At 36.4% G+C, this 15311-nt stretch overlaps 2 protein-coding genes across 5 annotated transcripts; one reads left to right on the top strand and one right to left on the bottom strand.

Annotated features, from left to right (window-relative positions):
* Nucleotides 1-1961: 1961 nt before the first annotated feature.
* LOC121781164 (haloacid dehalogenase-like hydrolase domain-containing 5) lies at nt 1962-5142 on the bottom strand. The gene is made up of 11 exons (XM_042178879.1): nt 4984-5142; nt 4811-4914; nt 4424-4459; nt 4063-4136; nt 3939-3979; nt 3480-3551; nt 3201-3396; nt 3012-3107; nt 2812-2879; nt 2196-2552; nt 1962-2026 (listed from the first exon to the last, which is right to left on the bottom strand). Exons 1-10 carry the CDS (start codon nt 5076-5078, stop codon nt 2303-2305), a joined length of 1032 nt encoding a protein of 343 aa, XP_042034813.1. The 5' UTR covers nt 5079-5142; the 3' UTR covers nt 1962-2026; nt 2196-2302.
* Nucleotides 5143-13117: 7975 nt separating this feature from the next.
* Nucleotides 13118-14772, top strand: LOC121780843 (protein EMSY-LIKE 3-like). 4 transcript variants are annotated; one of them, XR_006046104.1, is made up of 5 exons: nt 13118-13447; nt 13588-13691; nt 13788-13899; nt 14103-14278; nt 14387-14772. XR_006046104.1 is itself a non-coding variant. In XM_042178483.1 (3 exons), exons 1-3 carry the CDS (start codon nt 13762-13764, stop codon nt 14618-14620), a joined length of 558 nt encoding a protein of 185 aa, XP_042034417.1. In that variant the 5' UTR covers nt 13698-13761; the 3' UTR covers nt 14621-14772. The 4 variants fall into 4 exon arrangements, 1 of the variants encoding a protein (XP_042034417.1); XR_006046103.1 differs by having other exon boundaries at nt 13119-13447; nt 13788-13909; XR_006046102.1 differs by lacking the exon at nt 13788-13899 and having other exon boundaries at nt 13129-13447.
* The last annotated feature ends 539 nt before the right edge of the window (nt 14773-15311 follow it).

Genomic DNA, 15311 nt, shown 5'->3' with positions numbered 1-15311 from the left:
ACGTAATACTTGAAGGCAATTGTTTTTTTTTAAACAAAAATATACAATTTTGTTCAATCCACAAACGCTTTTAACTTCAAAAAATTTGAACATCCAAAATTTGACACTTATTAATATTTTCATATAGAATTTGTCCAAAATAATCGATGCTTATTCATAAAATTTGACCAAAATAATCAATGCTTACAAAAATAGAATACCAAAATAAAATACGTTTTTTTTAGAATAAATATACATTTTTTGATAAGTAAGGAGTTTAACCTGAAAATATGATATTTTTTGTAAGGAGTTTAGCTTGAAAAGATGCTAATTTTTGTAAGAAGGATAGTTTAGTAATTAACTTAAATTAATGAGGATAATTTTGGCAAACATAATTTTAATCCTTACTTGTGACTTATTATACCAAACACTACAATAAGATAACTCACAATTATCTTAATCTACCAAACACCCAATATATGTAAATTAACTAATCGAAACTATGATAACTATCATTATGGTATCATATCTAGTCGAAACATGACATAGCTAACAAACGAGCCCTTAATGGGCAAAATTAAGGCTTTGCCATCTACTAATCATAATTTCACCAAGAATTGGACTTACTAAACTTGTAAAACTAAGTACATTACTTTTATAATAAAATCGATCTAGAAATCCATTCCCAGCTATGAATTTTGTTTTTATTTGCAGCCTACACTAACGTTGGGAAAGAATTGAGTAGATTCTCTAAATGTTGAGTCGAAATCGAGTTCATGCCTCAAACAATTAGGACCAAAACAAGGAACTAAATATTTATGCAGATTACATATCATATGTCATCGCCATATAAGATAAATGATAATGATATATGTCAATATTAAGGATTGACGCAATTATTTTTGCCGGGGATTGATGGATCACGGTGCAGAATACCTTATTTCAGTGGAGGTGATTTCATGCATTTTCTAATTTTTCAACAGTATCTTTCTTTATTCCCTTCCTCATTTTTTCTAGAGATTTGTTATTGTTAATTGGGATAAATAGGGATATTACACCTAGAAACATTATAGTATCCAAAAATTATTTCCTTTTTTCTATTTGCTAGTCAAATAAAGTAATACTCTACTATATGAGTAAGAGCATCTCCAGTAACGGCGTCAAAATCGCGACGCCGATTTTTCGCCGACGCCGGTTCTGACGCCGAACCATTGGAACCGGCGTCGGCGAAATCGGCGTGGCCATGCCGATTCGCGCGATGACGCCGATTCCGACGCCGATCCTCACGGCGCCATTGTGGGTCCCGGATCGGCGTCAAACCGGCGTCAGATTTTATTTTTTATTTTTTTTTCTTTTGAAAACACTATATATACGCGCTTTGAACGTCATTTTCATTCGCGCTTTGAAGAGTTGTGGGTGCGGAGGATTGCAAGGCGTTAGTTTTTATGTAAATTTATGTAATTTTTTAAATGTATTTTTTTTAAATTATTGTACTTTTTGAAATTTTAATATTATTATTCGAATTTTCCGTATTTGTCTCGTAAATTAAATTCCGTATGTTGATACGAGTGTGAATTAAATTATATAATTGTTATTAGTGATGTGGATAGGTAGTGTGAAGGCTATGTGAGGTCTATTTGATGTCCAGTTGATGTGGCAAGCTGATGTGGCAGGAGAATTGTAGTGCTGATGATGTGGCAGTGTGAAGGCTATGTGAGAGCTATTTGACGTCCAGTCTTACTGAAGATGCTCTAAGTTCTCCTTTTCGAAGGGCAATAAAACTACAAACTTATGTTGTGCCTTTTTTTTCTTTTTTCAAACACTTTGTTTTCGTCTAGCTGCGGTAGACAACAGGAAGAGAAAGATTATAAAATAAATTGTATATGAATATATAAAGAATAAGGATTAAACCGGTCAGAACTCTGTTGTTGACAATGAAACCAAAAATTGTAGTAGGTGGTGTTTAGAGCTGATGCATTGGCTACAACTACAAAGCATCCTCCCTATTTAGTATAAACGCCACCGCATCTTCCACTGTATCCACAACCTGCAAAATCAGAAACCGACATCACATCGCAAGCTCAGTGGCACATAGGCTTCATTGTTGCATATCATAAATGGTGCAAATGCAGGTTTGCACTGACATAGCAGAATGGATCGAAGCTCAGCACTTTTAATGGTTAATCAAAGAGGAAGAAGAGAGTAGTATTGCGTACCAAATCAGCTGGATACTTCGTGTGGTTCTCTCTTTGTCTAAACACACCAGTTCTTGTCAAGATTGAAAACCATGGATACCCTGCCTGTTGGGCAAGAACAAGTTACCTCATCCATAATGTTTCTTAACGAATTTGAGAGAGAGAGAGACCTGTTGAGCTCCTTTGATGTCAACTAAAGGATTGTCACCGATCATGTAAAGCGTCCTGAAAGACGGCGAACCAGAATCACCATTTCCTGTTCCAACATCACCAGGACTGCATGTTTGTAGAAGATGTGCTAATATGGTTTCAGCATTTCTGAACACAAATGGATTTGGCTTCCCAAAGCACGTGAACTCTAAGGGTTTGTCATGAATTCTGTAATTGAGAGAGAGAGAGAGAGAGAGAGAGAGAGTAACCAATTTCAGTTCAGACAAATTATTATCCAGCTAGGATATGTATCCTTTTTTTGTAAGATTTCTCACGCACTACATTAATCATTATCAGTACTGCTAAACCAATGCAATTAACCACACAATTCAACGCTAAGTCACGTCTAAACTTGGTTGATTGCAGATCTATGGATTTAGGTGCATCCAGCATTGCATGATTAGAGCTGTAGAAGATGTTCAAGTACCTGTTGAAGACACTCTCAAGGGCTATCCGGAAGGCACCCATGCCAAGACGTTCTGAGGGAAACGCAGCCTGTAGCAAGTTGGCAACATATTGTTCAATAGATTGCTAAGGTCACTGCTACAACACAACAGATAATTAAGAGAATTGCTTATGATCACCAGACATTAACACATTTTTCCTTCATATCAGTTAATAACCAACCTGGTATTGGAGATCATCTGCAGCAAAATATAAAGGTGGTTGATGCCAATCCTTTTTGCCAGGAATGCCTCCAGATGTCAATATGTCGCAAAGAACCTAAATTTGTCAATTACACGTCTCAAGAAGATCCTTTCTGAGAAAGAATGTGCTAATATTGGCAACTTTTACATTTTAAATATAGCAAAATACCTGTATATCCCTACCCCAGTCGACAGGATCACTTACAACGAACACAGCCTTAACATTTTTAGAGTAATCATGATGGATTATCTTGTCCGAGTTTTTTGAGCAGTTTGATTCTTGTATAGTTGTCCACCGCTTGTATTGGGCCACAGGATCAATGTTACTGAAGTGTGACGCATACTCATCTAGTGAGACAACTCTCCTGAAAGTGGGATCCGGCTTAGGAACAAATAAATGTACCAGAACAACTCAATTTCAACCGAAAGTAACTAAGCTAGAACTTACTTAAAACCATATTCTGACATCACAACAGCAGGTTCCCCTTTTCCAGTGGCAACAATGAATTCATTTTCATATCTAGAAAGGGAGACAGGAAAAATATTGGAACTCATGACGAATTATAAAAAGATTTAGTAACATTCTAATATCTGCAACAAAGAACTTTCAGTTTTGTCCCTAGCTTGTACAAACTTTCAAATAGTTTCAACACAAAGTGACGATGCATGGAAATCGATTTAAAAAACCCAAACAAAATGAGAAAGTAAAGAAAATGATAAAAGAGCTGGGAAACAGTTGATCAATATTCAAGCCTAAGTTCACTTCCTATTCCATATCATGGTAATAAAGAACCATGAAGGAAAATCCATCAAGAAAAATTGTATACAAGTACAACTGTACAGAGAACTGGAAAACGACACTAAATTATGCTTCGAAAATAATTGATATAAAGATGACGTTGAATACCTTTTCAGCAAAGTACTGAAGGGTGAGTGACCCTGCACTACCTATACCCAGAGCATGGTACTTAACATATCCCATTAACAGATACTTGTATGCATAGGGCAACCTTCACAGTTTGTAACCACACCTGAGAGGGTAATATTTTCACGCCAAGAATATCGCTCAACTCAAGGGCTCTTCTCGACTCCGGAATACCACCACCTACAATTAGACGATGATATTTTACTTGCTTTCTACCGCTAGGACTTTACATGAAACAGGAACAATGGAAATTCAACATGTCCCAAAGTCAAAAATATGTTTGAATCTAGAGTATAACAAATTATGAATCATGCAATACAGATCTCTGCCAGTTTGACGAAGCTACATTGATGATCAACCAATTAATAACTACAGAAGTAAAGAGTCCTGTTTCTCTACACAAAGATAAGCAGTTAAGTTCCAAATAGAAGCACAGGATGAAACGTATGAAGACTCCGAATACCTACCATTTGTCAGGAACAAAAAGGGAATCTTCAATGAACCTGCAAAAAAAAAGTAGTGTATAAGGGAGATGCGAAACTACACAGACAATAAAATTCTATCTGAGAAATACATCATCAGTTATACACCCAATTGATTTACATACCAAAGATGGTACAGAATCTAACTACACAACTAGTTAATTTCCCCAAGATGTAATTAGTGAGGTTAAATCCAAGCATATGATATGACTAATTGTCCCCAATCAGACAATTTCAGCTTCAGAGAAACGCATATGATATGACAATTTTAGCTAATTTACAGAATTGCATCTGTTTGAGAGCCAGCCAGAAACCCTAATTCTAAAGAGAAAGCAAAGAAACTAACAGCATCGTGTTAGGAAGGCAAATTACCGGAGTCATTGTAAAATTTTCTGAGCGCTCTCGGCGAATTCCCAATTGGATTCGCGCCGTGAAGTATCACCCCATCTATATCAAATGCAACCCCAAATGATGAACTGCAAGGAGAAGACTAAATTAGGAAAGCTGAATCGAAATTGAACCAGTCAAAGTAGCAGTTACACAACTGTTGGGACACTGAGCGAAACTTCGCCGACGCCGACGCAGCCTGCGGCTGCCGGAGTAGTGACAGTGGTAGTGGCTGCTTGAATCGGAACCTCATATGCCCTATCTTGATCTTCTGTTTTTGCTTCAAAAAATACTATTCTTAATTTTAGTTGAATGTGTTTTTATTTTATTTTTTTATTTCAATAACCACTTTATTTTAGTAAAAACATTGTTGATTTTCTATTTTTGAAAGATTTACTATAATTATGAAATTAAAAGTGGTGGTTGTGATTAGAGGCTATGATTGAACAAAAATGAAATTTCATCTTTCGTTTTTATTGATGCAACAATTTATTGATACAACAAAATAATACAAATAGAGTGTTGAAATGTCTTTTGGTTTCTTTGTTTGTGGCATCTCACTCTTTTTGGGGGATAGATCCCCTGATGTGCTGAAATGCACAGCAAGGGCTGCTGCCTCAAACAAATAATTAAAATAATATTATAGTAGATTAATTTATTTATTTAATTTATGTAATTATTTTACTTTTTTTAGAAGCAGTAGCCCCTGCTGTACTGAAATGCACAGTAGGGTATCCTATCCCCTCTTTCTGGATACAATCAAACTGAAAGTTTCTTTAATATCAGCAAGAATTTGGCTTTTGATCTTGTTATGTGCTCTGTTTTGTAGAAAGGTTGCCATTTTTTGTCTTCCTTATCCATCCAAAAAAACTTGTGCAATATGGAAGATAGGTGGATTTTGAAAGTACAAATTTAAGTTATATTGCTTGAATTGAACAATAGAGAAATAGTACTACTGTATATTTATAGTAAAAACAGAATTTAGAGCATCCATAATGGTCTAGGATCTCCCATAGCCCTCACATAGCTTTCCCACTGTCACATCATCAGCACTAAAATTCTCCTGCCACATCATCTTGCCACATCAACTGGACATCAAATAGCCCTCACATAGCCTATCCACATCACTAATAACAATTATATAAATTTAATTTACAATTGTAGCAACATACGGAATTTAATTTACGAGATAAATACAGGAAAATTGAATAATACTATTAAAATTTCAAAAAGTACATTTTAAAAAATTACATAAATTTAAATAAAAACTAATGCCTTCCAATCCTCCGCGCCCACAACTCTTCAATTAAATCCTTTTGGAGTCAAATATTAGCCTCCGTCTGACGCATGTCGGCATGTGCTTGGAGGAGGGCTTCTTCATCGTGAGGTACCCCACCTCGTACGTTGGCGGCGGCGACGCCGTGGCTTGGACTGGCTTCATCATCGTCATTGGCACAATCAGTCAGTTGTACACCTTCATCTTCGACAATCATGTTGTGCATGATAATACAGGCGTACATTATATCAGCAATGCAGTCGACTTGCCACAAACGCGTTGGTCCCTTAACTGCAGCCCATCGCGCCTGAAGCACACCAAATGCGCGCTCCACGTCCTTACGCGCCGACTCCTGCCGCATCGCAAAGTAGGCCTTCTTCGCATCTGATGCGCACCGGATCGTCTTCACAAAGACCGGCCACCTAGGGTATATCCCATCCGCCAAGTAGTAGCCCATATCATGCTGGTTGCCGTCGGCGACAAAACTGATGGCCGGACCGACGCCCTGGCACTGCTCGTTGAAAAGGGGCGACGAGTTGAGGACGTTTAGGTCGTTGTTCGAACCGGCTATCCCAAAATACGCATGCCAAATCCACAGCCGGTAATCAGCTACGGCCTCGAGGATCATCGTGGGATTCTTTCTCTTGTACCCGGTCGTGTAGAACCCCTTCCAGGCAGCGGGACAGTTCTTCCACTCCCAATGCATACAATCTATGCTGCCTAACATTCTCGGGAACCCATGCTGCTCCCCGTGCATCCGCAGCAAATCCCGGCAATCTTCGGGGGTAGGCTTTCGGAGATACTGATCACCGAAGACTTCAATCACGCCTTGACAGAAATACTTCATACATTCAAGAGCAGTCGTCTCACCGATGTGGAGGTATTCATCCCACATGTCTGCCGAAGTGCCGTAGGCCAACTGCCTGATTACCGCAGTGCACTTTTGAATAGGGGTGTGGCCGGGTTTGCCTGCCGCATCGTGCCTGAAGCGGAAATACAGATATCGCTGCTCCAAACCATTAACAATACGCACAAACAAGTCCCGCCTCATCCTAAAACGACGCCTGAAATGGTTGGCGTTAAAACGCGGCTCCTCTGCGAAGTAATCTGTGAACAGTCGTTGATGTGCAGCTACATGATCACGATCAACCACTTGTCGACGGTGGACAACTGGTCGTGGGCAAGGTACTTGTGGCTGCATATAACTCTGCATCCATCGATCAACCTCACGGCTCGTATAGGCATCTAGCTCTTCGTTCAGCATACGCTCGTACTCATCAACATCCCCATCACTACCACCACCACTACCACCGGCATTACTCATTTCTTAAATTGATCTTGTACAGAAAGAAAGATAGAGAGAGTACTCGTTAAAACAAGTGGTGCGAATGAAATGACGTTCAAAGCGCGTATATATAGTGTTTTCGAAAAAAAAATTAAAAATTAAAATCTGACGCCGGTCTGACGCCGATCCGGGGCCTACAATAGCGCCGTGAGGATCGGCGTCGGAACCGGCGTCATCACACGATTCGGCATGGCCACGCCGAAATTGACGCTGATTTCGCCGACGCCGGTCGCAATGGTTCCGCGTCAGAACCGACGTCGGCGAAAAATCGGCGTCGCGGTTTTGACGCCTCCACTGCTGATGCTCTTATGATGTCCCAAGAGTTACGTCATCGAGGTGATGTCATCCTTTGATCAATTCCACACATGCTTGCAATAATTGACGGGGTTGCAAATATTTGTGTTTTACTCTTTTAAACTAGTCTCGCTAAGTTTTCCACTTTTGTAAATGGAATAAATTCTTGGATAAATTTTATGTGACACCTCAACCCCTCTGACGTATACTCTTATAATAAATAAATCCCTTATCATAAAAGTAATCAATACACGTGTCTAATTCATAGAACACCCATATTATATAAGTTCAAACCAACACTTTTCTGATACATATTTCAAAATATCATGTAAAGTAGTGGAACCCTCTCACCACTCTATATACTATACATTTATCTACATGCAAAATGATGAGGAGGAGAAGGTTGCCAATATGAGTCAGCCGCCGAACCTGATAACACGTGGAGTTCCTATGACCCATGTCAGTCAAAACTTTACTGTTATCTTATTCCTGAAAAATTTAGTGGTTTATATGAGCCACAACTCAGTATATATAAATTTCCACATTTAATCTCACATGATACAAACATCAAGCATATTCTTTTATCAATACATATAATCAGAAACAATATATAACATAATTTAAAAACAAACCATTTCATATGCATATGCATATGCCACTCTATTCAGTTTATTATTCTGTAACAGTCAAGCCTAGTATCTGCCCGGGATTCCTCTATGATTGACCCGTAGGTCCCATTATGATTTGGACTCATAGGTCCCTCTGTATTTGGACTCATAGGTCCCTCTATATTTGGACACATAGGTCCCTCTGTATTTGGGCTCATAGGTCCCTCTGTATTTTCAGATCCAGTACAAGGCTGTCACAGATCCTCTTTAATCACATGATTCATGTGCTTTCAATACCATATGTAAAACATCAATTACATATTTCTATCATATAATTCATTTACAACATCATATTCATTGCACCAATCACATATCCATATCATATTCCACTATGTATATCAAATAACACATAATCAAATAGAATCATATCACATAATCAAATCATTCATTTTGTTTAACACCTAGCAAGGAAACAAATAAAACATGTAAAATTAAAAGTGTGATTTATACACACCTGATTAAAGGTAATCTAACCGAATTCCAAATTCCTCTTCTCATTCTACAATCTTGTATCTGTCGAATTCACATGCTCCCATTTTTCTTATCCACAAATATTTCTTTTGCACCGCTTAAATCTAAAATGAAATTTAAGTTTATGCTTTAATTTTTCATTCTCTCCTTCTTCTCTTTTTTTTTCGAAAAACCTCTTCTTCTTTTTTTTTCGGATAAAACTCCCCCTCCTTCCTATAAATTCATCACCTATATACTACACACGTCAAATGCATGAGACAACATGGCCAGCTCCTCCTCTTATTTTCTCTACACGTGTCCCACTTTATAGCCAAGTACATATAACTATATCAAAGTAAACAAGCTACATATATCTAAATACATTAACAATTAAAATATTGAATAAAAGTTCTAATACAAACACATTCACGTATATATATAAAATATAGTTTTATTAGTTAACTATTTAATCGGTATATACATTTATAGTACACATAATTAGTTTAATTATCCTGAACATAGTTTTAATATGATACCATATTTTATAGCAATCCATTTATATATCTATACTTCCAATAAATATAAATGCTAATATGTACAATAAAGCATATTTTGGGTCATGGATGTCACAATTCTTCGCCTCTTTAAGAATTTTGTCCACAAAATTCATTTCTTTCTAACATCTGTATAATTCTCTTTGACTTAGCATCTTTCTGTTGGTGAAAAATATTACTAAAATATAATCATGTCTCCATAGATAGTAATTTGCGGACCTCTGCTAGACATAAAAGATAGAATACCATATAATCGTGCTGCATCTCTCGCGTGCTTTTCAGCTAAGTGATATAACGAAGAACGCCATCTTATAGGTAAGAAATGTGCTATCGGTGACCTTGTAGGTACACATTGTTCTGCTTTAACCTGTTGACATGTCAAACACCTTGAAACAAACTCTACGACTTTCTTCTTCCTCTTCGACCAACAATAATACTTTAATAATGATGTTATTTGCATATTTGTAATCACTCTGCTTGACTTGTAACTCAAAGTATCTGTAGCAAATTCACCTTCTTAAGTTGGTATTTGATGGTGCAATCATATTCTGTAAGAAACTCCATCCAATGTCTTAGCCTTATATTCAACTCCTTCTTATTCTTCAAATATTTCAAACTCTCGTGATCAAGCAGAATTCGACTTAGTTCTCCATACAAATAATGATGCCAAATCTTCGAAGGAAAACCACATTGTTAAATCCAGATCAGAAATAGAATAAGAAGCTTCATGTACTCGTGATTGTCCTTGACGCATAAGTAATAAACTTTCCATTTTTTTAATAGAAGAAAACCAAATCCATGTTGTAGTGCATTACTGTAAATAACATAATATCATGTACATATGGAAATAACCAATATAGATGACATAGTCAATCAATGCTTTAACTCATTAAAACTGTTTTGACTTGCTTCACTCCATATAAGAGGAGAACTCTTCCGTAATAACTTCTTCATCAATTCAACCATAATCGAGAATCATTCTCAGTTGACAAATACTTCAATATTTTGTATAACCATTTCTATTCTTCAACCTGATACCATGCGTCCCAATAATACCATATGATCTAGCTAGACTCACACTTACCCAACCTTGCAATAAGATATTTATCTCGCAAAACTTGTAATACTGACTGCAAGTGATTAACATGCTCATCTGTACTTCGTGAAATATAATAGTAAGTCAATAAAAATAATCACTAAGTGATATAGGAATGGTTGAGAGACTTTGTTCATCAATGCCATAAATAATTGTAGGTGCAATAGTTAATTTGAAAGGCATAACCAAAACTCATAATGGTCGTATAGAGTTTAAAATGGTGTCTCTGCAATATTCTCTTTAGCTATCTTCAACTGATGGTATCTTGATCGAAAATCAGTACTCGAAAACAGTTGCATACCTTGAAATTGATCAATAAGTCTTCTATTCTCGGTAATAGATATTTATTCTTCACAGTCACTTGATTCGACTTCCAATATTGTATATAATGTCGCAGTGTGTCGTCTTTCTTCTTCAAAAATAATATTGGTGCTCTCCAAAGTAAAATATTGAGTCATACATATCTATTGTCTGATAACTCTTGTAACTATTGATTCAACTCTTGAAACTCTAATCAAGACATTTGATAATGATGAATATAAATATATGTAGTACCTGGTAGTAACTCAATAGTGAAGTTTGTCTCTTGATCAGGTGATACTCCAGAAAGATTTCCACTTCGAATAAATTGAAAAGTCGATGTAGCTAATATAAGACAAGTTGCAATTGGTTGATACCATTAAATATCCCTCGATCTTGTCTCGATGATTATATTACCATTTCTTTAACATGACAAGCTGCCTTAGTTCGATGAAGTGACAACAAATTTATACCCGGGATAATATCAAATTTGTATATGAACAAGAGAATCAATATTCGCTGGCAGTTCAACTGAATTAACTCGCACCATGTAGTCTAGATAAACCGTGTATACTAAAACGTCAGCTCATAATCAACGACAAACATAGTTCCTTGTTTAAAGACAAAAACTCTCTATACTTCTCATCACAATACACTTTTTGCATATATTTATCATTAAATTCTCAAGGAAAATCGTCTAAACTGAGTACCAGATGTTGTATCATAGCTTGTGAGACTGTTTCTCACCAATAGTAAGTGCTGCTTCAAAGAAGAGACACCGTGTAATGCTACTCTGACATACTACTCATCTGATTGAACACATGTTCTGACCTTTTCAACTATATCTCAGCCTTGGTCGTATTAGTAGTCGCATAAAGTCAACAATTCCATTTTTCAGTGCTATTTAATGCTTCTACCTCTTTGATTCATCATTGGTCCATGTATTTACTGGAAATCACCATATGATGCAATATGTATATGAGATGTTTCTATAATTAATTGATGATGCAGGGCGGCTGACCCTTCTCTCCTCAGTGAGATATGTTCATGGCAATACAAATGCAAATGAAACTTATAACATAAACGTATCATATGGTATACATGGATATTATGTCCCAACGGGATTCTATCCCCGCTCTGATACCACCTTAAACTGTGACACCTCAACCCCTCTGACGTATACTCTTATAATAAATAAATCCATTATCATAAAAGTAATCAATACACGTGTCTAATTCATAGAACACCCATATTATATAAGTTCAAACCAACACTTTTTTGATACATATTTCAAAATATCATGTAAAGTAGTGGAACCCTCTCACCACTCTATATACTATACATTTATCTACATGCAAAATGATGAGGAGGAGAAGGTTGCCAATATGCGTCAGCCGCCGAACCTGATAACACGTGGAGTTCCTATGACCCATGTCAGTCAAAACTTTACTGTTATCTTATTCCTGAAAAATTTAGTGGTTTATATGAGCCACAACTCAGTATATATAAATTTCCACATTTAATCTCACATGATACAAACATCAAGCATATTCTTTTATCAATACATATAATCAGAAACAATATATAACATAATTTAAAAACAAACCATTTCATATGCATATGCATATGCCACTCTATTCAGTTTATTATTCTGTAACAGTCAAGCCTGGTTTCTGACCGGGATTCCTCTATGATTGACCCGTAGGTCCCATTATGATTTGGACTCATAGGTCCCTCTGTATTTGGACTCATAGGTCCCTCTATATTTGGACACATAGGTCCCTCTGTATTTGGGCTCATAGGTCCCTCTGTATTTTCAGATCCAGTACAAGACTGTCACAGATCCTCTTTAATCACATGATTCATGTACTTTCAATACCATATGTAAAACATCAATTACATATTTCTATCATATAATTCATTTACAACATCATATTCATTGCACCAATCACATATCCATATCATATTCCACTATGTATATCAAATAACACATAATCAAATAGAATCATATCACATAATCAAATCATTCATTTTATTTAACACCCACAACTAGAAAATTAGCCTAAGACTACACTAAATTTGTGGCACTTTTTTAAAACTGCCACTACAGATAGTCACTTAGTACTCCAACCTTTAACCATACTTATATCCTAAACTAATATTGCATCTCCAAATAAATGCCATGAAGAGATTCATGTAGTGGCACTTGTGCCAAGTGTCATACTGTATAATAGGTATAATGTATTTTGATAAAAAAATATAAGAAATGAATAAAAGAAAAAAACAAGAAAAAGGAAATTAAAAAAAGGAAGAAAGGAGAAGTAACTCCCTCTAGAACTTACGGGAAAAAAATCACTCCATCTCTCCATCTCTTCCCCTCTTTCTCTCTTCTTCTTCAAGGTAAATCCCCAATTGAAACTTAACAACCATTGCACTCTCATTCTCGGCGTTAGTTCGAAAATGGCCCGTCGCCGTCTCTCGATTCTGCGATTCAGCGCCGTCGCCCTCTCTCTTCTCTCTCGAATCTGTCGCCGCCCCTCCGCCAAATTTCCGCTCTCGGCGAGCATCACTGATTATACACAAAAGTTTTGATTATACCCAAATCTCTGCGCTCAATTCTCTCCCTCTCGGTTTTACAGGTGGTGCTTCTGTTCGATTAGGGCAATTTGCGATTCATTTCCTTTTCTTTTTTCTCGTTTAATTGTTTAATCGCATTGTGATTTTCGCCTGTTGTATTCGTTTTGAGCTGACCTGATTCCGTTTTGAATTGCCCGCACAGAGTGATTTCTATCCTTTGGATTTCTGTTTGAAGAAGAGGAGTTAAGAGCTGGCGTAGGGCGTTTGGGATTGAAGCTGTACGGTGAGCTCACGGCTGAATTCCTTGTAAGTTTTCGGCCTCACACCGTTTTTCTTTGTGGTGTTTGTTTCTGGCGAATTCTGATTGATTTTTGTGATGGAATTGACCATGCAAAATGTGAGATCGTTGAATTGGGTGATTTTCAATCAGTGGCGTCAGTGGTGTTATTCATTAAGGGGTTACAACTTACAATTTAGGGATCTGTTGGAGTATGAAGGATTTTTAGGGGTTCGAGTAAGCTTTGGTATAATGTTAATCTTTGTGTAGATATTCTCTCCTGATTGCTTTTATTCATTGTTATTTTTCAAAACTTTTGTGTATAATCAAATACTAGGTACTTTCAAGATCATGAGTTTGGGTTGATTATTTGCACAATTCCTAGATTACTTATAATTAAATAAAGTTAGTTAAAACTGATGATGATAATCCTGAAATAGGGTATAACAGAGGCACAGTAGGAGGTCGTGTGGCAGGGAACGAAAGGTCATTTCTACCATCAGCCCCATTTCAAATGAGTCAAATGGACATGGAATACGAAATACATAATCTGGAACAGATTGCATACGATGTTGTTTTACGAGCTTTCAAGGCACAATCTGATGCACTCACATGGGTATATTCTGCTACATGTTTATCAATTATAAGTTATGTTTTTACTATGTTTGGGAAGACTGTCTCATCTGATTGGATTTGGTTGTTTCTTGATATATTTGTTTCTCAGGAGAAAGAGGGTCTTATAACAGAATTGAGGAAGGAACTCAGGGTGTCAGATGATGAGCATCGAGAACTACTTAGTCAGGTCAATGGTGATGACCTCATTCGCAGGATCAGAGAGTGGAGGGAGGCAGGTGGTAACCGAAATATAGCCCCCAGTGCCCAGCATATAAACAACGAGTTACCAAGTCCTACAATTTCAGCTTCTCGTAATATGTTGGGCACTTTTGGAATAGATTAGCACTTTATAATTTTTAGTACTAGTATTGTTTGTGTAGTTTAAGTCAAAGATGACCAACACTTAATATTGTTTAGTTTGTGTGTTCAAACACGTTACATTTTTGTGTAAAATCATTTGATGGTTTGAATATTATTCAAATAGTTGTCATTTTATTTGAGTGAGTAGTTTATTAAATTTGAAGGATTAAAATGAATTTATAAATATTTGAAAGATAAAAATATAAATTACAGAAATATGTAGGTGAAAAAGGTAAATTAAATAAAATGAGGGAAAATTGTAATAATAAATATTTATTGGGGTATATTGTATATTTTTCCAAAAGTTAATGTAGTTTAAGAAAATATATCGTGGCATTTTCTAGTGACATTACACGTCATGTTTCATGGCACTTTTTGATTGCCATAATACAAGACCTATCCTTACACGTTACCTATAACTACAGCTACCGATAATGCACTTGCATGAAGTGCCATTACAGGCAAAGTGCCACAACAATAGTTTTCTAGTGACAATTTTAGGTGTCATTAAAGGCTCATTTTCTAGTAGTGACCTAGCAAGGAAACAAATAAAACATGTAAAATTAAAAGTGTGATTTATACACACCTGATTAAAGGTAATCTAACCGAATTCCAAATTCCTCTTCTCATTCTACAATCTTGTATCTGTCGAATTCACATGCTCCCATTTTTCT

Source organism: Salvia splendens, chromosome 20 (genome assembly GCF_004379255.2).
Source record: "Salvia splendens isolate huo1 chromosome 20, SspV2, whole genome shotgun sequence".
Taxonomy (NCBI): Eukaryota; Viridiplantae; Streptophyta; class Magnoliopsida; order Lamiales; family Lamiaceae; genus Salvia; species Salvia splendens.
The sequence above is the reverse complement of the archived record's forward strand: the minus strand, read 5'-3'. Positions and strand labels throughout refer to the sequence as shown.